At 36.3% G+C, this 24,215-nt stretch overlaps 1 protein-coding gene across 2 annotated transcripts in view; it reads left to right on the top strand.

Annotated features, from left to right (window-relative positions):
- Positions 1–24,215, top strand: part of PLXNA2 (plexin A2) — a 458,521-nt gene that overhangs the window by 331,458 nt on the left and 102,848 nt on the right. For both annotated transcript variants that reach the window (XM_053706686.1, XM_053706687.1), the window contains 3 exons: positions 10,619–10,770; positions 15,475–15,592; positions 20,599–20,735. In XM_053706686.1, coding sequence (XP_053562661.1) covers positions 10,619–10,770; positions 15,475–15,592; positions 20,599–20,735 — 407 coding nt within the window. The remainder of the gene's footprint in view (positions 1–10,618; positions 10,771–15,474; positions 15,593–20,598; positions 20,736–24,215) is intronic.

The raw sequence follows: 24,215 nt of genomic DNA, 5'->3' as shown, positions 1-24,215 counted from the left end.
CTAACTTAACACATGGGTGAGCCAATCACAATCAATAAATATATGCAGCCACCAATCAACAGCTAGAACTTAGGTTCTCTGCTGCTCCTGAGCTTGTCTAGATAAACATTTCAGCAAATGAAAACAAGAGAAGAAAGCAAATTAAATAATAAAAGTAAATTGGAAAGTTGTTTAAAATTGTATTCTTTATCTGAATCATGAAAGAAAATTTTTGGGTTTCATGTCCCTTTAAGGCGTTCAATGGGAGTACTTTAAAAGAGTATTCGCTAAACATTTTTCTCACTGTTTTTTTCTCGCAAACTAAAGGTGGCAAGATTGTGTCAAAATACCCAAAACACATTTATGAAAATAGAGGTAATTTAGGCTACTATACACTGAAAGCAGAGTAATATGATTTGTATTGGCTGCAGGATTTAATTTTTTTTAAATGCGCTCCCTGCTAACTTCCCTTTCAGGGGAGCCTCATTACTTTCTATGGGAGACACCTCTCAACCTTGCAGGGATAGCCCCTTTTATTTTAGATAATTCTCTAAGGGCAGCCCCTGTGAGTGTCAGGTTTTTTTTTCACATCTGATCCATATTGATCTCCTGTGGTGCTGGAAGAAGGTTTGAGTAATTGGGGTGGGGAAATTATGCATTTCTAACTTTAAGTTTTTATGTTCTATGCTGGATCATCTATTTAAAGAGACATTAAACACTGTGCTTTTCTGTAAAATTGTAGAGAGGCCAAAAATCTAAATCTTTATTGCAGGTTTTCAAAGAAAAAAAAATATTTTGTACAAAAATAACAGGTAACACCTTTAAAAGGTAACTAATAGTGGATATTATTGTAAGCTTTCAGTACACTAATTGCTACATATTGCCTAAACCACCTGTTTGGGGCTAGGTTACGAGTGGAGCGCTATTCATCGCTCCCACCCACGTGTTAACTAGCACATGTATTACAAGTTGAAAGTAAAAAGTTTTCGCACTGGTGCTAACCCGATAATGCATGCAAAAATCCGAACTTAGAATATTGTGACCATGTTAACATATCACCCCATAGACTTCAAAGGAGCGTGAAATGTGAGGGGGAAAAAATAACGTTCAACATGTTGCGCACACCCGATCCCGTTTTCTCAAGTGTGCTAACCCATACATGAAATATGAATATTTCACATTCCAATGTTCTTTACATAAAAGAATATGTTCTATTTATTCATAAATAAATAAATAAATAAATATATATATATATATATATATATATATATATATATATATGATATATTGTTTTGCTAAAATATATCTATACCAATATACTGTATATATATATATATATGTATGTATATATATATATATATATATATATATATATATATATATATATGGTTATATATAGGTATAGATATATACAGGAATATCTATTTATAAATACATATTCCCCTATGTGAAGAACATTGTAATGTGAATATTTACATTAAAGGGATAAGGAAATAAAAATTAAACTTGCACTAGTGGGAGCTAGCTGCTCATTGGTGCTTGCACACATTTGTTTCTTGTGATTGGCTAACTAGATGTGTTAAGCTAGCTGCCAGTAGTGAAATGCTGTTCCTTCAGCAAAGGATAACAAGATAATGAAGCAAATTTGCTAATAGAAGTAATTTGGAAAGTTGTTTAAAATTGTTTGTTCTATCCCAATCATGAATGAAAATGTTGGGTTTTTCTGTCCCTTTAAATACATAATTAAACACTTTATTAAATGTATTTCTGTTTTTAAATATGTCTGTAAATACATATATACACATATAACTACATATACACACACACTCACACACATATATAGCGAGGTAATCAAAGGATTACCCGAGGAAACCTGACATTACCCAAGCGGCTGTGGGTAAAGCCCGATGTAATCTAATTCCCCCATCTACACTATTTTTTTTTTTTGCCTTTGCCTGGGGGTTTAAGGAAGGCGCCCCGCCAATCCTCTGGCATCCACCCTTAGTGAACCTTGGGGAATGAGGTTTACAAGGGGGGGGGGGGGGGCAAAGATGTGTGAATTACAGTGCATCGTATATTTGTTTGATGCAGTGACTCGATGCACTCTGAGAAGATTTATCATGTTACATTGGGCTTTACCCACAGCCGCTTGGGTAATGTCAGGTTTACCTGGGTAATGCTAGGATTACCCAATTTTTTCTAAAATTTTAGACCTTATAACTTTTTTATGCAATTAGTTTTATTTTTTATAATTTTTTAATAGATGGTGTTATTATGAGTACAACTGTCCTTATACATATAATTTTAATGTATTTTTTGCCACTTTTTTTTCTCGAGTAACATTTTCTGTTGACCCTAAGAGGTCCATTAATAGGACATGGTAGTCTTTTAACATTTGATTACCTGATCTACAGTTTTAACATTTTCTCTATTCTTACTTTAAAAGGACATTAAATCAAAATTAAACTTTTGATTCAGTGTGCAATTTTTAAAGATTTTTCAATTTACTTTTATAAAAGCATAATTAGCTAGGCTCAGTAGCAGCAATGCGCATTTGTTGAACACTGCCTATGATTGGAATGTATACATATGCTTCTTATGATTGGCTCAACAGCAGCGTTTATCTTAGGCCTGGCATTGCATTGCTGCTTCAGAATTTATTTTATAGGGACATAATACCCATATGCTAAATCATTTGAAACTGATGCAGCATAACTGTAAAAAGCTGACAAGAAAATATCACCTGAGCATCTCTAAGTAAAAAGGGAAGATATTTTACCTCAAAATTTTCTTCAGCTCACCATAGTAAATGCTCTGTTTGCAGTTATACTTCAGCTGCAGTCCAGCTGCAAGGTGAAAATCCTGGGGCTAGTATTCTTATTGGCTGCCTAAAGTCTCTTTACAGTGGGGTGCGAATACTTAGGAAATTTTGAGGTAAAGATCTTCCTTTTTTACATAGAGATGCTCAGGTGATATTTTCTAGTCAGCGTTTTACAGCTATGCTGCATCACTTTCAAGTGATTTGACATTTGGGTATCATTTCCCTAGAACTATATATTTGACTCTTTTCAGGACGGATATAAAACCATTGCATCTTTGATCTTATAGAGTTTTAGCAAAATAAAACTTCAAATAAACCAGCTTTTTAAACATCACAATAACTTTCATAAGTAAAACAACTGTATCAGCAAATAGTTATCAGCTCACAGTTTTCTATTTAAACCCAGAAGTTGAAGTGTATTTGTCCCTTGAAACATGTATATAACTTTCATTAAAAACTGCAGCCAAGTTGCTCTCCCGTGAGTATTTTACATTATTTTGTAGCTGTGAGGTGCTTATAAATCAGTGGCTGTGCTCAGGTGAATGATCCCCAGGGGAGTTGTGTTTATGTTCAGCTCCAGGACAGTAGTGTCTCTTTAGATACTGATGAGCTTGTGTAACCTTCCTCTCCCAGGCACTTTATTGTATTGGCACAGAAGCTTTTTACAGTTATATGGAAATAAAACAAATAATTTAATTTGCTAGTGTTTAATTATTTGTAGTAAACAAAAAATAGCAGTGTACTTTCATTGTTTGTTTTGTTCCGTTTTTCTGTAATTTAAAGGGACAGAAAACTCCAACATTTTCTTTAATGATTTGGATAGAACATACAATTTTAAACAAATTTCCAATTTACTTATATTATCAAATTTGCTTCATTATCTTGTTATCCTTTGCTGACGGAACTGCATTGCACAACTGGGCGCCAGGTGAACACATCTAGTTAGCAAATCACAAGAGACAAATGTGTGCAGGCACCAATCAGCAGCTAGCTCTCGCTAGTTTAGGATATGTGCATATTCTTTTTCAAAAAGGGATAGAAAGAGAAAAAAGCACATTTTAAAAAAGAAGTGAATTTAAAAGTGGTGTAAAATTGCATGCTCTATCTGAATCATGCAAATTTATTTTTGTCTACCTTATCCTTTTAACTAAAAAAAGTTTTTGTTTTTTGGTTGTTTTTTTTTATTTTTTATTTTGTTATAATTGGAAGTGCATGTTCCAGACTTCATAAGTCTAAAGTATGCCTTACCCTAATTTGCCATACAAGAACAACGTTTAAATTCTTTTACAATGTATTTATTGTGTTTGCAGACCCTTTGTAGTTGCTTATATCAGCAATAGACTACAAAAGGTCCACAACAGTGTAGGGATTTGTTGCGACCAATCAGATGCCAGATGTTAATGAGCTTCTGCCTTGATCTAAGCACTTACTATGTAGTATGTATTAAGGTGAAGCAAACTGCTAGCTAGCTGAACACATCTGGTGAGCCAATGATAAGCATATACGTACACCCATCAATTATCAGCTAGCTCAAAGTAGTCTATTGCTGCTCCTGGGCATATCTAGGTATATTGTAAACAAAGGATACTAAAGGAACAAGGTACATTTGACCATAAAAGTAAATTGAAAAGTTGTTTAAAATGGCATGCTCTATGTGAATCACATTATTTTGACAATCACATTGATGATCTACTGAAGCACAAGTGAGCCAATTACATTGATGAGCTACTGAAACACAGGTGAGCCAATCACATTGATGAGCAACTGAAGCATAGGTGAGACAATCACATTGATGGGCAACTAAAGCATAGGTGAACCAATCATATTGATGGGCAACTAATGCATAGCTGAGCCAATCACATTGATGGGCAACTAAAGTATAGGTGAGCCAATCACATTGATGAGCTACTGAAGCACAGGTGAGCCAATCACATTGATGAGCTACTGAAGCATAGGTGAGCCAATCACATTGATGGGCAACTAAAGCATAGTTGAGCCAATCACATTGATGAGCTACTGAGTAGCACAAAAAGCTCTTAAAATCAGGTACTTGAGCATAGCAGAGAAAAGTTGGTTTACATGACATTCTAGAAATCTGAAATGCATTTACGTTGCATCTTTACACAACTATATATAATAAAGGGACAAACACATGGAAATCAAACTTGATTTATCACGACTTAATAGAGGATACCAAGGGAAAGAAGTAAATTTGATTATAGAAATAAATTGGATTATTTTAAAATTGTACTCACTGTCTGAATCATTGAAGTTTAATGTTCCACGTCCCTTTTAACTCATCGTTATCGTACACTTCTATCTTATTTTTGGGGAAAAAATATAAATATATAAATATATTGTTTCCCTGGAGAACACCCACATAAAATGCCATGTATGACATATAAACTGCATGGGAACATTTCTACACAGCATACTCTGTGTTGACAATTAGATATCACCAGGTAAGCAGAGGCTGGTGATAATTCATTATTTTCCTCTGGAAAATGTCAGGGAAAATTGAGAAAAAAGGACATAGAGTACTGTGGCTGGAATCCCTCAGAGAGAAGCATATATGTGCAGGGAAGGGGCCTTCAGTCTATTTATAGGCTAATATATGATTAGTGTAATGGGGGAGAGAAATTCAGTGTGCTATGAATGATACTATAGCATATAAAAGTATACATGTATTGTTTATGTGTATCTCTCTAGCTATTTGTTGTTTTAATCTATCTATTGTCCTATTCAGACCTTCAAAATTTAATGTGAAAAAGATTGTATTCAAGTGTTCCTGATTTTTTTTTCTAAGCCATTGAAATTCACCAGAAGAGAAGGTTTTGGGCTGTGGTATCATGTGTTGACGGCGCAGCAGTGCACTACTGGTTTCTAACTTAACACATGGGTGAGCCAATCACAATCAATAAATATATGCAGCCACCAATCAACAGCTAGAACTTAGGTTCTCTGCTGCTCCTGAGCTTGTCTAGATAAACATTTCAGCAAATGAAAACAAGAGAAGAAAGCAAATTAAATAATAAAAGTAAATTGGAAAGTTGTTTAAAATTGTATTCTTTATCTGAATCATGAAAGAAAATTTTTGGGTTTCATGTCCCTTTAAGGCGTTCAATGGGAGTACTTTAAAAGAGTATTCGCTAAACATTTTTCTCACTGTTTTTTTCTCGCAAACTAAAGGTGGCAAGATTGTGTCAAAATACCCAAAACACATTTATGAAAATAGAGGTAATTTAGGCTACTATACACTGAAAGCAGAGTAATATGATTTGTATTGGCTGCAGGATTTAATTTTTTTTAAATGCGCTCCCTGCTAACTTCCCTTTCAGGGGAGCCTCATTACTTTCTATGGGAGACACCTCTCAACCTTGCAGGGATAGCCCCTTTTATTTTAGATAATTCTCTAAGGGCAGCCCCTGTGAGTGTCAGGTTTTTTTTTCACATCTGATCCATATTGATCTCCTGTGGTGCTGGAAGAAGGTTTGAGTAATTGGGGTGGGGAAATTATGCATTTCTAACTTTAAGTTTTTATGTTCTATGCTGGATCATCTATTTAAAGAGACATTAAACACTGTGCTTTTCTGTAAAATTGTAGAGAGGCCAAAAATCTAAATCTTTATTGCAGGTTTTCAAAGAAAAAAAAATATTTTGTACAAAAATAACAGGTAACACCTTTAAAAGGTAACTAATAGTGGATATTATTGTAAGCTTTCAGTACACTAATTGCTACATATTGCCTAAACCACCTGTTTGGGGCTAGGTTACGAGTGGAGCGCTATTCATCGCTCCCACCCACGTGTTAACTAGCACATGTATTACAAGTTGAAAGTAAAAAGTTTTCGCACTGGTGCTAACCCGATAATGCATGCAAAAATCCGAACTTAGAATATTGTGACCATGTTAACATATCACCCCATAGACTTCAAAGGAGCGTGAAATGTGAGGGGGAAAAAATAACGTTCAACATGTTGCGCACACCCGATCCCGTTTTCTCAAGTGTGCTAACCCATACATGAAATATGAATATTTCACATTCCAATGTTCTTTACATAAAAGAATATGTTCTATTTATTCATAAATAAATAAATAAATAAATATATATATATATATATATATATATATATATATATATATATATATATATATATATATATATGATATATTGTTTTGCTAAAATATATCTATACCAATATACTGTATATATATATATATATGTATGTATATATATATATATATATATATATATATGGTTATATATAGGTATAGATATATACAGGAATATCTATTTATAAATACATATTCCCCTATGTGAAGAACATTGTAATGTGAATATTTACATTAAAGGGATAAGGAAATAAAAATTAAACTTGCACTAGTGGGAGCTAGCTGCTCATTGGTGCTTGCACACATTTGTTTCTTGTGATTGGCTAACTAGATGTGTTAAGCTAGCTGCCAGTAGTGAAATGCTGTTCCTTCAGCAAAGGATAACAAGATAATGAAGCAAATTTGCTAATAGAAGTAATTTGGAAAGTTGTTTAAAATTGTTTGTTCTATCCCAATCATGAATGAAAATGTTGGGTTTTTCTGTCCCTTTAAATACATAATTAAACACTTTATTAAATGTATTTCTGTTTTTAAATATGTCTGTAAATACATATATACACATATAACTACATATACACACACACTCACACACATATATAGCGAGGTAATCAAAGGATTACCCGAGGAAACCTGACATTACCCAAGCGGCTGTGGGTAAAGCCCGATGTAATCTAATTCCCCCATCTACACTATTTTTTTTTTTTGCCTTTGCCTGGGGGTTTAAGGAAGGCGCCCCGCCAATCCTCTGGCATCCACCCTTAGTGAACCTTGGGGAATGAGGTTTACAAGGGGGGGGGGGGGGGGGCAAAGTTGTGTGAATTACAGTGCATCGTATATTTGTTTGATGCAGTGACTCGATGCACTCTGAGAAGATTTATCATGTTACATTGGGCTTTACCCACAGCCGCTTGGGTAATGTCAGGTTTACCTGGGTAATGCTAGGATTACCCAATTTTTTCTAAAATTTTAGACCTTATAACTTTTTTATGCAATTAGTTTTATTTTTTATAATTTTTTAATAGATGGTGTTATTATGAGTACAACTGTCCTTATACATATAATTTTAATGTATTTTTTGCCACTTTTTTTTCTCGAGTAACATTTTCTGTTGACCCTAAGAGGTCCATTAATAGGACATGGTAGTCTTTTAACATTTGATTACCTGATCTACAGTTTTAACATTTTCTCTATTCTTACTTTAAAAGGACATTAAATCAAAATTAAACTTTTGATTCAGTGTGCAATTTTTAAAGATTTTTCAATTTACTTTTATAAAAGCATAATTAGCTAGGCTCAGTAGCAGCAATGCGCATTTGTTGAACACTGCCTATGATTGGAATGTATACATATGCTTCTTATGATTGGCTCAACAGCAGCGTTTATCTTAGGCCTGGCATTGCATTGCTGCTTCAGAATTTATTTTATAGGGACATAATACCCATATGCTAAATCATTTGAAACTGATGCAGCATAACTGTAAAAAGCTGACAAGAAAATATCACCTGAGCATCTCTAAGTAAAAAGGGAAGATATTTTACCTCAAAATTTTCTTCAGCTCACCATAGTAAATGCTCTGTTTGCAGTTATACTTCAGCTGCAGTCCAGCTGCAAGGTGAAAATCCTGGGGCTAGTATTCTTATTGGCTGCCTAAAGTCTCTTTACAGTGGGGTGCGAATACTTAGGAAATTTTGAGGTAAAGATCTTCCTTTTTTACATAGAGATGCTCAGGTGATATTTTCTAGTCAGCGTTTTACAGCTATGCTGCATCACTTTCAAGTGATTTGACATTTGGGTATCATTTCCCTAGAACTATATATTTGACTCTTTTCAGGTCGGATATAAAACCATTGCATCTTTGATCTTATAGAGTTTTAGCAAAATAAAACTTCAAATAAACCAGCTTTTTAAACATCACAATAACTTTCATAAGTAAAACAACTGTATCAGCAAATAGTTATCAGCTCACAGTTTTCTATTTAAACCCAGAAGTTGAAGTGTATTTGTCCCTTGAAACATGTATATAACTTTCATTAAAAACTGCAGCCAAGTTGCTCTCCCGTGAGTATTTTACATTATTTTGTAGCTGTGAGGTGCTTATAAATCAGTGGCTGTGCTCAGGTGAATGATCCCCAGGGGAGTTGTGTTTATGTTCAGCTCCAGGACAGTAGTGTCTCTTTAGATACTGATGAGCTTGTGTAACCTTCCTCTCCCAGGCACTTTATTGTATTGGCACAGAAGCTTTTTACAGTTATATGGAAATAAAACAAATAATTTAATTTGCTAGTGTTTAATTATTTGTAGTAAACAAAAAATAGCAGTGTACTTTCATTGTTTGTTTTGTTCCGTTTTTCTGTAATTTAAAGGGACAGAAAACTCCAACATTTTCTTTAATGATTTGGATAGAACATACAATTTTAAACAAATTTCCAATTTACTTATATTATCAAATTTGCTTCATTATCTTGTTATCCTTTGCTGACGGAACTGCATTGCACAACTGGGCGCCAGGTGAACACATCTAGTTAGCAAATCACAAGAGACAAATGTGTGCAGGCACCAATCAGCAGCTAGCTCTCGCTAGTTTAGGATATGTGCATATTCTTTTTCAAAAAGGGATAGAAAGAGAAAAAAGCACATTTTAAAAAAGAAGTGAATTTAAAAGTGGTGTAAAATTGCATGCTCTATCTGAATCATGCAAATTTATTTTTGTCTACCTTATCCTTTTAACTAAAAAAAGTTTTTGTTTTTTGGTTGTTTTTTTTTATTTTTTATTTTGTTATAATTGGAAGTGCATGTTCCAGACTTCATAAGTCTAAAGTATGCCTTACCCTAATTTGCCATACAAGAACAACGTTTAAATTCTTTTACAATGTATTTATTGTGTTTGCAGACCCTTTGTAGTTGCTTATATCAGCAATAGACTACAAAAGGTCCACAACAGTGTAGGGATTTGTTGCGACCAATCAGATGCCAGATGTTAATGAGCTTCTGCCTTGATCTAAGCACTTACTATGTAGTATGTATTAAGGTGAAGCAAACTGCTAGCTAGCTGAACACATCTGGTGAGCCAATGATAAGCATATACGTACACCCATCAATTATCAGCTAGCTCAAAGTAGTCTATTGCTGCTCCTGGGCATATCTAGGTATATTGTAAACAAAGGATACTAAAGGAACAAGGTACATTTGACCATAAAAGTAAATTGAAAAGTTGTTTAAAATGGCATGCTCTATGTGAATCACATTATTTTGACTTTACTATCCCTTTAATTTTCCTTTAAAACATAACTGTCTTATAATTTAATGAGCTTAATTTGCGACATTTATCCTATAATTTGGGCAGCTGCCTACGAACCCCTGAAGTGGTGCCTACATTGTTCAAGAGTTCTGCAATGCCTACTGTTAATGCCCTATTGCACATATTGAAGCAATAATGTAATAATACAATTCTCTAAAAGATTAGGCCATTTCCTTTTTGTATTTTTACGTCCCTTTAAGATTTTAAATATGGCTATTTAATTTGCAACGTTTTTGTTGTTTGTGAATCAAGCTGTCCAGAATTATTGCTGGACTGTATTCAATATTGTTTTGACATGATTTTATAGTATTAATACTCAGCATTCAAAATTATTATCTTATTTCTGTTTAGACTGCATTTTGCCAAACCATTCAAAGCACCTTATTTATGTTTTGTTTCTCTTCTAGATTTTAACAGTTTCTGGACCCCCTGAAGGAGGTACCCGGGTAACCATTCGTGGGATCAACTTGGGTTTGGACTTTTCTGAGATTGCTCACAATGTTTTGGTTGCTGGAGTCCAGTGCACACCTGTAGAGGAGGAATATATCATTGCAGAACAGTAAGTTCTACTTCCTTTTGGAGATAGGTGACTATTAAGCGGAAGCATGCGCTCAGTAAAAATATTCCCTTAAATCTTTTCATATTAAGCACATTTTAGTGAAAGCATGTTTTACCATCCCTTTTACTAAGTATAACTAATTTTTAAAGGGAATGAAATCTTGAGTTCAATGTCCCTTTAAAGGGTTTCTGTACCTAAGCATAGGGGAGCCAATCACATTGATGAGCTGCTTAACCACAGGTGAGCCAATCACATTAATGGGCAACTGAAGCATAGGCGAGCCAATCACATTGATAAACAGCTGGAGCATAGGTGAGCCAATGACATTGATGAGCAGCTGAAGCATAGGTGAACCAATCACATTGATGAGCAACTGAAGCACAGGTGAGACAATCACATTGACGGTCAACTAAAGCTTAGGTGAGCCAATTACATTGACGGGCAACTAAAGCATAGGTGAGCCAATCACATTGATGATCTACTGAAGCACAAGTGAGCCAATTACATTGATGAGCTACTGAAACACAGGTGAGCCAATCACATTGATGAGCAACTGAAGCATAGGTGAGACAATCACATTGATGGGCAACTAAAGCATAGGTGAACCAATCATATTGATGGGCAACTAATGCATAGCTGAGCCAATCACATTGATGGGCAACTAAAGTATAGGTGAGCCAATCACATTGATGAGCTACTGAAGCACAGGTGAGCCAATCACATTGATGAGCTACTGAAGCATAGGTGAGCCAATCACATTGATGGGCAACTAAAGCATAGTTGAGCCAATCACATTGATGAGCTACTGAGTAGCACAAAAAGCTCTTAAAATCAGGTACTTGAGCATAGCAGAGAAAAGTTGGTTTACATGACATTCTAGAAATCTGAAATGCATTTACGTTGCATCTTTACACAACTATATATAATAAAGGGACAAACACATGGAAATCAAACTTGATTTATCACGACTTAATAGAGGATACCAAGGGAAAGAAGTAAATTTGATTATAGAAATAAATTGGATTATTTTAAAATTGTACTCACTGTCTGAATCATTGAAGTTTAATGTTCCACGTCCCTTTTAACTCATCGTTATCGTACACTTCTATCTTATTTTTGGGGAAAAAATATAAATATATAAATATATTGTTTCCCTGGAGAACACCCACATAAAATGCCATGTATGACATATAAACTGCATGGGAACATTTCTACACAGCATACTCTGTGTTGACAATTAGATATCACCAGGTAAGCAGAGGCTGGTGATAATTCATTATTTTCCTCTGGAAAATGTCAGGGAAAATTGAGAAAAAAGGACATAGAGTACTGTGGCTGGAATCCCTCAGAGAGAAGCATATATGTGCAGGGAAGGGGCCTTCAGTCTATTTATAGGCTAATATATGATTAGTGTAATGGGGGAGAGAAATTCAGTGTGCTATGAATGATACTATAGCATATAAAAGTATACATGTATTGTTTATGTGTATCTCTCTAGCTATTTGTTGTTTTAATCTATCTATTGTCCTATTCAGACCTTCAAAATTTAATGTGAAAAAGATTGTATTCAAGTGTTCCTGATTTTTTTTTCTAAGCCATTGAAATTCACCAGAAGAGAAGGTTTTGGGCTGTGTCTCGGTCAGGGTTAATTCTGGTGGAAGCGTGGATAATTTATTTTTGGTTGTCAGCACTGGGCTTTAGGCTATCTTTGCAGCTGGTGTAAGTAGTTTATAGCAGGCCATGGCAAGAAAGAAAGGAGTTTATCAACTAGAAGAACAAAGTAGTGACAGTCATAGCATACAGTCATAAGCAACTTGTTGTAGTACCTCTGATAGAAAGTAATACCGTCACTAATTCTTGGGAGCTGCCACTAGGGATGGGCGAATGTGTTTATATTCGAATTCGAATGTTAGAACAAATGTTATTGTAGAAATTCGATTTACATAATGGAATGTTGATAAGAATGAATATTCTTAAAAATTCAATTTTCGAATGTTATTTACAGTTTTCGAATGTCACATTCGAATTCGAATATTACATTTCTAAAACACAATTGTAGACTAGAAACACTATTTCGAATTTGAATGTCACATTCGAATCGAATATCACATTCGAATTTGAATATTACATTTATAAAACACAGTATTAGACTAGAAATACTATTTTGAATTCGAATATCACATTCAAATCAAATATCACATTTATTAAACACAGTTGTAAACTAGAAATACTATTTCGAATTTGAATATTACATTTAAAACACAATATTAGACTAGAAATACTATTTCAAATTCGAATGTGACATTCGAATGTAGCATTCGAATTTGAATATTACATTTATTAAACACAGTTGTAGACCAGAAATACTATTTCGAATTTGAATGTCACATTCAAATTCGAATATTACATTTCGAAATTGAATGAATACATAGCTAAACATTCTATTATTCTAACGAATATTTTCGAATTTTATTGAAAAATTAAAAAACGAAAATTCGAAAATAGAATGTTATATAAACATTCGAGATTCGAACGAACGAATGTATAAAAATTATTTTAAAATTTCGAATTTTTAGAAACATTCACCCATCCCTAGCTGCCACTACAGTGTTGTGCAGCTTCATTTTGATCACTTGTGAACATAAAATATTGTCAGAGTTCAGATCCAACTCATATTTTGCACGTCCTTAGAAAAAAAGTCTCCTTTACGCTATTTTCAACAAATATTTATTTGTATATGAGGTTCTAGGCGTCTAAATGCACACAAAGCGTTTTAGTTTACCAATAAGATATTTATATATACATGTCAGGCTGGTATATGTGTTTGTAAACAAGTGGGTGTATGCACATAAGCTAGCACACACATACTGATTTATTTATGTGTTTGTGCATGTGAAGAAACATGTATAAATATAACTATGTACAGATGTCAAATTCATGTGGTGATGTATGCAAACAGTAACATTTTCTAAATAGAAACCTAATGATGTGTGTTCAATATATATATATATATATATATATATTCATTAAAGTGAAGCTGTCTGTCTGTTCAGAAGTCATCCAATCTGATATATTCCAGAATACATTTCTTAATGCAACATATACTTCTTTATTCTTATATTGTTTCCAATATATAGCACACGTACATACTGTATGTACAAGACCAATGTTTCGGCCCCACACACACACACACACACACACACACACACACACACACACACACATATATATATATATATATATATATATATATATATATATATATATATAGCATATGTCATTTATTTTACAACAGGCACCTTACAGAATAATCCAAGCAGAACATACTATAGAAACCAGATATCCATTTATTTGACTGAGGCATTAAGTTTATGGCTTATATGTAACAGATTGTATATTGTATTTGGGAATAGGTCCTCTTGAGGCCATATTTTATGATTACCCAGCTACCCTTTGCTGATTTAGCACCTGTTTCTGTTTCAAAGGGCTGCCCCCTTGCTGTGCCCATGCATAGAAAAATCACAGCCTGGGAAAAGGGTTACAGGTGCAATGGTCCTGTCATGATGATGGAGTGCTCCCCTTTTTTGTGTTAGGATACAATTGGGGATCACACACAGAGTGCCACGGGAGATGGATTCAGATGCGCCCATCTGCGCTTCCAAACACCTTACAATCCGGCTGTTAGCTCCAGACTTTCAGCACGAATCCTAGATGCTGTCCATGGGGCATTTGCGATTCACAGCAGTATAAAATGATTCCGACAGAAGGGTTAATGTTTTGTGAGCTGCTGTTATTTTTATTGGTGTGAATCCAGGGGTGTCCATCTGGCAATCTGTGAGCTTAATGCTGATCTCTGGGGGGGTTTTAATAGGAAAGAGAGACAATCGGTGGGAGGGAAGCATAGAAGAGCGATTGAGAGCAGAGGGGGGAACACGCTTAGAGTGTTGGGAGGAGGGAGCGCCTGCAAAGACATAGAAAGGACACAAAAGGGAGGTAGAGAAACTTAAAAAATAGAAATGAGGGGACCGTAAGGCTGAAAAGGATTGTAGCAGAGGAGAATTGATGGTGAAAGAAAAAGGGAGTTTAGGACATTGGACGTGTGCAAATTGTCGCCTATTTCAGTCCCAAGTATAACGTTTATGCTTCAAAAGATATTATGCAGGTCTGATTCAAAAGGAAAGATACTGTGGTTAAATCAGTTTATCTACTTACAAGACATCAAGAAACATAAAACCCAAATCATTTCTTTCATGATTCAGATATAGTGTAATTTAAAAAAAAACAAATAACTTGTATTATCAAATTTACATTGTTCTTTTTGTATCCTTTGTAGAAAAGCAGGTAGAAAGGTGTAGGAGCATGCACGTGACTGGAGCAATATATGGCAGTCATTTTATAACTATGTTATACATTTGCAAGAACAGTTGGTGACAGCAGTGTTTCCTGCCATGTACTGCTCCTGAATTGTGCACATTACCTATCTAGATATCTCTTCAATAAAGAAAACCATGAGAACAAAGTACATTTGATGATGGAAGTAAATTGAATGGTTACCTCTGGAGAGAGCATGACAGGAAAACTTTGGTTTATTGAGGACAAAACACCAGTTAAAACAAATAAATATATAAATACATTTTGCAATTCATTTTTTTTCTATGAAGCAAAGAAACAAGTTGACACAATCGTCTTTACTTTTGTCTTTAGGATTGTTTGTGAAATGGGTCACGCTCCCCCAGCCTCCAGTTCAGGCCCAGTGCTCCTCTGCATTGGAGAGTGCAAGCCTGAGTTCATGGCCCGCTCTTTGCAGCAGTATAAATTTGTGGTAAGTGTGCTTCTGATTGGTCAATGCTTGATAATCTCTACGTAAACTCTCCTGCTGTGTAGGGTTGGTTTAACAGTGGCGCAAAACATATCATATAAGTAGCTTTTTGTTATTATTATTATGCCATATGTATTTGACCTCTTCACTAGAAATGCTTTGGTATATATGACGCTCCATTTTTTGCTTTTACAAGGGCAAAGGGGATATGGGTCTGACCTCATTTACTTGTTCTTTAAACAGCAAAAAAAGGTGAATTTTAGGGCACTAACAGGACTGGTAACAACGTTTTAAGGTTATCAAAAGCAATCAACAATTCTTTTCCAACCACATTCATCACTAGTGAATTTCCCAGTAGTCAATTATTGTTCCTTCTCTGTTTTTATGTAAGTTGTTTTGTTATCGCCCGGATAATAGAGCCCGAAGTTCTCCTTCTCTAATCCGCTCAACTCTGTCTTCCCTAGTAGAAAATTATAGGTTTGCTCATGTTCATGATAAAATGACACATTCCTTTAAAACAAAAATCAATGCTAAGATTTCTGCAGCTCTACAGCACAAGGCTGCCTTTAATCATGTAACAAGCCATAACTGTCACTCTGTGCTTTATGATGTCATTTAACAGTAGTGTCCTGGGAAGGACATATTGGTAGAAAAAGGATCCTAAAACTAGTTAATCCCATTAAAGGCAACTGATAAAGGATCAGCTACATAGAAAGCATGCCTTGCTCTCCCCTGCGTATTCATGTAGTTTTATGAGTAAACAAATTTCAGTACCCCCTGAGTCTGTTTTGCTCTTTCTATTTTATAACTTAAATCAACATATACGTAATTGGTTTTATGTCGTATAGTCTTTCAATATTTACACAATCTAATGATTACACTACACATCTCAGCACACACAAGTTTCCTACAGCTGATAATTATGCAACAATACACAAAGGGTCAGATTACAAGCGGCGCGTCAACAGTTATGCACAAGCGATATCGGGTTTATCGTGACTGTTTGTGCGTGTCGGATGTAGCGCTCGTATTACAAGTTTAAAGTAAACGGAATTGCTTGAGTGCAATTGAATTTAACATACGTCGGGATAGCACAACCTCAGGTTAACTGTTTCGTGAAACAAAAAAAGGGTAAACAAAACACAACACAAATATATTACAAAGTAGAGTTACACTATCATAACACCATCTAATAAAATTGCACAAAAAAGTTATAAGGGCTCAAAGATATGAGGTCTCAGGAGTAAGAAAAAAAGCTGCAAATATATATGTGTAGGTGTATGTGTGTATATATATATATATATATATATATATACGCTATCGGCATTTAGCATAGCATACGCTATCGGCATTTAGCATTGCACAAGCATTTCTTGTGAAATGCTTGTGCAATGCCGCCCCCTGCACATTCGCGGCCAAAGGGCCACTAACAGGGGCCGCCAATAATCCCGATCATATCTGATCGGGATAATTGCAGTCCGCCACCTAAGAGGTGGCGGATGAGTTAAGGAGCAGCGGTCTTACGACCGCTGCTTCTTAACTTAAGTTTCCAGCGAGCTGTAAACTATGGGGGTAGATTGCAGCATCCGCTGCTTGGTAAATCTACCCCATTGAATACATTTAGAGAATCGCTAATAGATATTGACGCTTAGATAATCTGGCCCTTAGTCTACTCTACTAGTGATATCAAAACAATGTTGTGAAACTGACATTAATAATAATTCTACCTGCCATCTTAGTTTTCATTGTTTTAGCCACTACACCCCATGTTAAATAGATTTTAAAGGGATACACTACCATTTGGATTAAAGGGACATAGCTGGAAGAAATATAATGTTGCTATTCTATCAAAATACTGGAACATAAGTGAAGGACCAGGAACAATGCACTGGAGAGCCACATAGGGTCTTAAAGCCTGATATAGATGCGTATCAGAATCATATAACACACATTATAGGTCACTTTTAGTATTCTGTTTGCAATACCAGATAACAACACTATCTATATGTCTACACATAGCAGTGTATACCGCTGTATCTGGGAGTAATTCAGGCGTATTTTATAAGATATAGATAACCCTGAAAGCACCAGGTCTCCAAGGATCACATGTACCTGCTAGCAGAATAATGTATTTGTTTGCAGCCTTTTTTCCGGGCCCACAAGCCCACTCATTATTTTTGATTTATAGGAGTCAACTCTCCTCCAGGCGGTGTCCAGCAGCTATGCGCAATACAGAGTAAATTGTGTCTGAAAATGACTGTGTAGCATAGCTGAGCTTTACATAAAAATAATTACAATTATGTTTAGCAGCAACATTAATGCTGGTGTTTACGGTATGTCATTTATTTGGGTTACAGTGCAGCAAATAGGTCGAGATCGGTTTCCGAACATAAATGTATTTCTTTGTTGAAATCCTGCAAAAAATAAATAAATCAAGTAAAATAATCTGTCATTGATTATATATTTTATATCACAATTCTTCTATTCAATTGCTACTCTGTATTTCTAGCTTCCCATCTATTGACTAAAGATTTTTGTTTTCCTTTTTATTTCTGTTTCTGCCTGTCTCTTTTTGGTGCCTATCTCACTCTAGCTGGAGGTCTGTCTCTTGCTTTCTGTCTGTCTCTTGCTTTCTGTCTGTCTCTTGCTTTCTGTCTGTTTCTGTTGCTCTCTGTCGGTCTCTGTTAGTTTCTGTCTGTCTCTGTTGCTCTCTAGCTTGGAATCTTCTTGCCTGTCTTTCTCTCCCTCCCCATCTGCTTGTCTATACCCTTCTCTATCTGTCTCACTTTTTCTGTCTGTCTTCTGTCTATGTGTCTCTCTGTTTCTCTCTCTATTCCTGCTGAATCTGTTTCTCTCTGTCTCTACCTGTCTCTTTCAATTTGCCTTTCTGTCTTGCCCTGTCTTTCTTTCGCTCTGTACCTCTCTCTGTCTTTGTTTACCTATCTGTCTCTTTCTGTCTGTTTCTCTCTGTCTCTCATTCTTTCTTTGTGCATCTCTCTGTTAATCTTTAGGTTTCTATCTGTCTGTCTTTCTTGCTCTCCCTACTTGCTTGTCTGTCTCTTGCTTTCTGTCTGTCTCTGTTGCTCTCTGTCGGTCTCTGTTGCTTTCTGTCTGTCTCTGTTGCTCTCTAGCTTGGAATCTTCTTGCCTGTCTTTCTCTCTCTCCCCATCTGCTTGTCTATACCCTTCTCTATCTGTCTCTATCTGTCTCACTTTTTCTGTCTGTCTTCTGTCTATGTGTCTCTCTGTTTCTCTCTCTATTCCTGCTGAATCTGTTTCTCTCTGTCTCTACCTGTCTCTTTCAATTTGCCTTTCTGTCTTGCCCTGTCTTTCTTTCGCTCTGTACCTCTTTCTGTCTTTGTTTACCTATCTGTCTCTTTCTCTCTGTTTCTCTCTGTCTCTCATTCTTTCTTTGTGCATCTCTCTGTTAATCTTTAGGTTTCTATCTGTCTGTCTTTCTTGCTCTCCCTACTTGCTTGTCTGTCTCTTGCTTTCTGTCTGTCTCTGTTGCTCTCTGTCGGTCTCTGTTGCTTTCTGTCTGTCTCTGTTGCTCTCTAGCTTGGAATCTTCTTGCCTGTCTTTCTCTCTCTCCCCATCTGCTTGTCTATACCCTTCTCTATCTGTCTCTATCTGTCTCACTTTTTCTGTCTGTCTTCTGTCTATGTGTCTCTCTGTTTCTCTCTCTATTCCTGCTGAATCTGTTTCTCTCTGTCTCTACCTGTCTCTTTCAATTTGCCTTTCTGTCTTGCCCTGTCTTTCTTTCGCTCTGTACCTCTTTCTGTCTTTGTTTACCTATCTGTCTCTTTCTCTCTGTCTCTCATTCTTTCTTTGTGCATCTCTCTGTTAATCTTTAGGTTTCTATCTGTCTGTCTTTCTTGCTCTCCCTACTTGCTAGTCTGTCTCTTCCTCTGTCTCTCTCTCTGTCTGTACCGCTGCCTCTCTCTTCCTTTGTTTCTCTACCTTATCCTCTATCAGATTTTCTGCCAGGACAGCAGTGTTCATTACAGCAGCTCCATAACATTAAATATTGCAATAAAATGTATTGGTACCTTGTAGCAGCTACTGGCGCCAATCCCTGCCAGGCATAGTTCATATTAGCACAGTAGATAGAACGTGCTTATCATGATGCCAACTCTGTCGCTGACTATAAATGTGAAAACAAACATGTACAGCAAACAGAGATTTATTAGTATATATAGCTATATCACAAGTGTTACCACCTTCTGAATATCTGTTATTTAATGGTTTAAGTGGGAGTGCAACTATTCTGCACACAGTAAATGGGAGTTTCCACTGATTCTGGCTTCATATGAAACAACAATATATTCCCATCTATTTATTTGTCTGTCTGTTTATCTAGTAAGACATTTCAGCAGATAAGTAAGCATTTAGGCATTTAAAGGACCAATCAACACCGTATAATTGCATAATCAACAAATGCAAGAAAACAAGACAATGCAATAGCACTTAGTCTGAACTTCAAATGAGTAGTAGATTTTTTTTCTGACAATTTTAAGTTATGTCTTTTTCCACTCCCCCTTTACCATGTGACAGCCATCAGCCAATCACAAATGCATACACGTACCATGTGACAGCCATCAGCCATTCACAAATGCATACACACTTATTCTTGCACATGCTCAGTAGGAGCTGGTGACTCAAAAAGTTTAAATATAAAAAGACTGTGCACATTTTGTTAATGGAAGTAAATTGGAAAGTTGTTTAAAATGGCATGCTCTATCTGAATAATGAAAGTTTAATTTTGATTGAGTGTCCCTTTAAACTTTGAGTAGACTGTAGCATTTACTCTCTTTACTGGAAACCACAGGCATATAGTTACACTCCTGTACACACAAACACATCTATATTATATATTATATATATATATATATATATATATATATATATATATATATACTGTATATATATATATATATATATAGAGAGAGAGAGTTTATCTTGTTTTTATTTGTTTTTTTCTTAAAAAAATATTTTTTTCTTCACTGTCAGAATCCAACAGTTACCAGTCTGAGTCCAAGTCGTGGCCCAGAGTCCGGGGGAACCATGGTGACCATCACTGGTCACAATCTTGGAGCCGGTAGCATTGTCTCAATACTCCTCGGCAACCAGACGTGTGAATTTTATGGGTAAGAAAAAACAAATAGGTGTTTATTTTTTAGTTTTTACTCTGATCAGATAGATAAATAAATGTTTGATGCAGATACCAAGTTATAAGGAAGTAATCTGAGCTTTTGGGAGATGTAGTGCTTTTTTGTTTTATGTTTGTCTGTGAACTTTACCTAATATTCCATTTTATTAACAAGTCTAATTTTACTATAGTCCTATGGAACAAAAAGTGCACTTGTTGGAGGAAGATGTTTAATATTTTAGAATGGAACAGGACAAATCCTACATCTTATGTCACTAGTGTTCCTTCTTTACCTATGTTAAAGGGACATGAAACCCAAAATTTGTACTTCATGATTTAGGTAGAACATACAATTTTAAACAACTTTCTAGTTTACTTCTATTATCGCATTTGCTTCATTCTCTTGGTATCATTTGTTGAAGGAGCAGAAAGAATATTGGTTTCTAACTGAGCACATGGGTGAGCCAATGACAATCGGCATATATATGCAGCCACCAATAAGCAGCTAGGACCTAGGTTCTTTGCTGCTCCTGAGCTTACCTAGATAAACCTTTCAGCAAAAGATAACAAAAGAAGGAAGCAAATTAAATAATAGAAGTAAATTGGAATGTTGTTTAAAATTGTATGCTCTGTATAAATCAGGTCTAATTATGACTTTACTGTCCCTTTAAGTTTACAATGGCATGGGTATATACTATACTCTTCACTATCTACCAGTTACCTCCGCAGAAGAAGTAGCTGCTCTCACCTTAACACAAATTTTTACTCTGTATTCCTAAAGGCATTAATCTTGCTATTCTGTAGTTCAGTATTAAACACATTGTATTACCATAGCATTCTGTATACTAATTACCCATCCAGTGGGATTTGATGAGTGTGGCCCTGTATGATTTGCTTACTGGGCCTAGTTCCCTCTTTTCTATTTTGGGAACACTTACTACATTTACTCTATAGCTGGGGAGCCTGGTTAGATGAAGCATTTTATAACAAGATTGGGGCTAATTACAGCTTCCCTTTCTCCCGCCTGTGTTCCAGGTTGTGGGTATATTCTGCATGACGGCATAATAATAGCATGAGAAGCTAATTAACTGATCACAGGGAAGGGGCAAGATCCTGCCAGCTGTAACGTATCGCTCTGGATAGGGCTGGCAAGAGAAAGAGGTGGCTGACGGACCTCTTTTGCCCTGAAAGAATAGAGAGATGAATGTAAGAAAGAACAGACTTAGTGATAGGGGAGAGTAATAGGGAATGATAGAAAGATACAACAGATAAGGAGAGAAAGAAAGAACGGACAAGCTATTAAATATAGGAGGAATGAGAACGCAAGGGGCACATTTATTTATATTCCAAGTAGGCCCAGCATATAGTCATACATACATATATATATATATATATATATATGTATATATCATTTTTTTTTTTTTCTTTATTTCTTTTTTTCTTGTACCTTTATATAGTTTTTGTTTTTTTCTGGCAGACTCTTTTGTGTTCAAAATGACTAAACAATGACTATAGAGATTAAAAAGAAGCAGGGGAGTTTAAATTCAAAAGAGAGATGTTATAGAACATTAGAGTGGGCTTTTGTTGAAGGAGAGAGAGACAGAGAAGGTGATAGAAATAGAGAGACACGGACAGAGAAGGAGAACGAATTAGAGACGGGGAGAGAGGGAGTGAGAGGGAAAGATAATGAGGGTGAGAGGGGGTTAGACAAAGATAGTGAGGGTGAGAGGGAGTTAGAGAAAGATAGAGAGGGGAGAGGGAGTTAGAGAAAGATAGAGAGAGTGAGAGGGAGTTAGACAAAGATAGTGAGGGTGAGAGGGAGTTAGAGAAAGATAGAGAGGGTGAGAAGGAGTTAGAGAAAGATAGAGAGGGGGAGAGGGAGTTAGAGAAAGATAGAGAGGGTGAGAGGGAGTTAGACAAAGATAGAGAGGGGGAGAGGGAGTTAAAAAAAGATAGAGATGGGGAGAGGGAGTTAGACAAAGATAGTGAGGGTGAGAGGGAGTTAGAGAAAGATAGAGATGGGGAGAGGGAGTTAGACAAAGATAGTGAGGGTGAGAGGGAGTTAGAGAAAGATAGAGAGGGGAGAGGGAGTTAGAGAAAGATAGAGAGGGTGAGAGGGAGTTAGAAAAAGATAGAGAGGGTGAGAGGGAGTTAGAGAAAGATAGAGAGGGTGAGAGGGAGTTAGAGAAAGATAGAGAGGGGAGAGGGAGTTAGAGAAAGATAGAGAGGGCGAGAGGGAGTTAGAGAAAGATAGAGAGGGTGAGAGGGAGTTAGAGAAAGATAGAGAGGGTGAGAGGGAGTTAGAAAAAGATAGAGAGGGTGAGAAGGAGTTAGAAAAAGATTGAAAGGGTGAGAGGGAGTTAGAGAAAGATAGAGAGGGTGAGAGAGGGAGTTAGAGAAAGATAGAGAGGGTGAGAGGGAGTTAAAAAAAGATAGAGATGGGGAGAGGGAGTTAGACAAAGATAGTGAGGGTGAGAGGGAGTTAGAGAAAGATAGAGATGGGGAGAGGGAGTTAGACAAAGATAGTGAGGGTGAGAGGGAGTTAGAGAAAGATAGAAAGGGGAGAGGGAGTTAGAGAAAGATAGAGAGGGTGAGAGGGAGTTAGAAAAAGATAGAGAGGGTGAGAGGGAGTTAGAGAAAGATAGAGAGGGTGAGAGGGAGTTAGAGAAAGATAGAGAGGGTGAGAGAGGGAGTTAGAGAAAGATAGAGAGGGTGAGAGGGAGTTAGAGAAAGATAGAGAGGGTGAGAGGGAGTTAGAGAAAGATAGAGAGGGCGAGAGGGAGTTAGAGAAAGATAGAGAGGGTGAGAGGGAGTTAGAGAAAGATAGAGAGGGTGAGAGGGAGTTAGAGAAAGATAGAGAGGGTGAGAGGGAGTTAGAAAAAGATAGAGAGGGTGAGAAGGAGTTAGAAAAAGATTGAAAGGGTGAGAGGGAGTTAGAGAAAGATAGAGAGGGTGAGAGAGGGAGTTAGAGAAAGATAGAGAGGGTGAGAGGGAGTTAAAAAAAGATAGAGATGGGGAGAGGGAGTTAGACAAAGATAGTGAGGGTGAGAGGGAGTTAGAGAAAGATAGAGATGGGGAGAGGGAGTTAGACAAAGATAGTGAGGGTGAGAGGGAGTTAGAGAAAGATAGAAAGGGGAGAGGGAGTTAGAGAAAGATAGAGAGGGTGAGAGGGAGTTAGAAAAAGATAGAGAGGGTGAGAGGGAGTTAGAGAAAGATAGAGAGGGTGAGAGGGAGTTAGAGAAAGATAGAGAGGGTGAGAGGGAGTTAGAGAAAGATAGAGAGGGTGAGAGGGAGTTAGACAAAGATAGTGAGGGTGAGAGGGAGTTAGAAAAAGATAGAGATGGGGAGAGGGAGTTAGACAAAGATAGAGAGGGTGAGAGGGAGTTAGAGAAAGATAGTTAGGGTGAGAGGGAGTTAGACAAAGATAGTGAGGGTGAGAGGGAGTTAGAGAAAGATAGAGAGGGTGAGAGGGAGTTAG

This window comes from Bombina bombina, chromosome 3, assembly GCF_027579735.1.
Source record: "Bombina bombina isolate aBomBom1 chromosome 3, aBomBom1.pri, whole genome shotgun sequence".
NCBI classification, from domain to species: Eukaryota; Metazoa; Chordata; class Amphibia; order Anura; family Bombinatoridae; genus Bombina; species Bombina bombina.
Note: the sequence above shows the minus strand (reverse complement) of the source record. Positions and strands in the feature narration are given on the sequence as shown.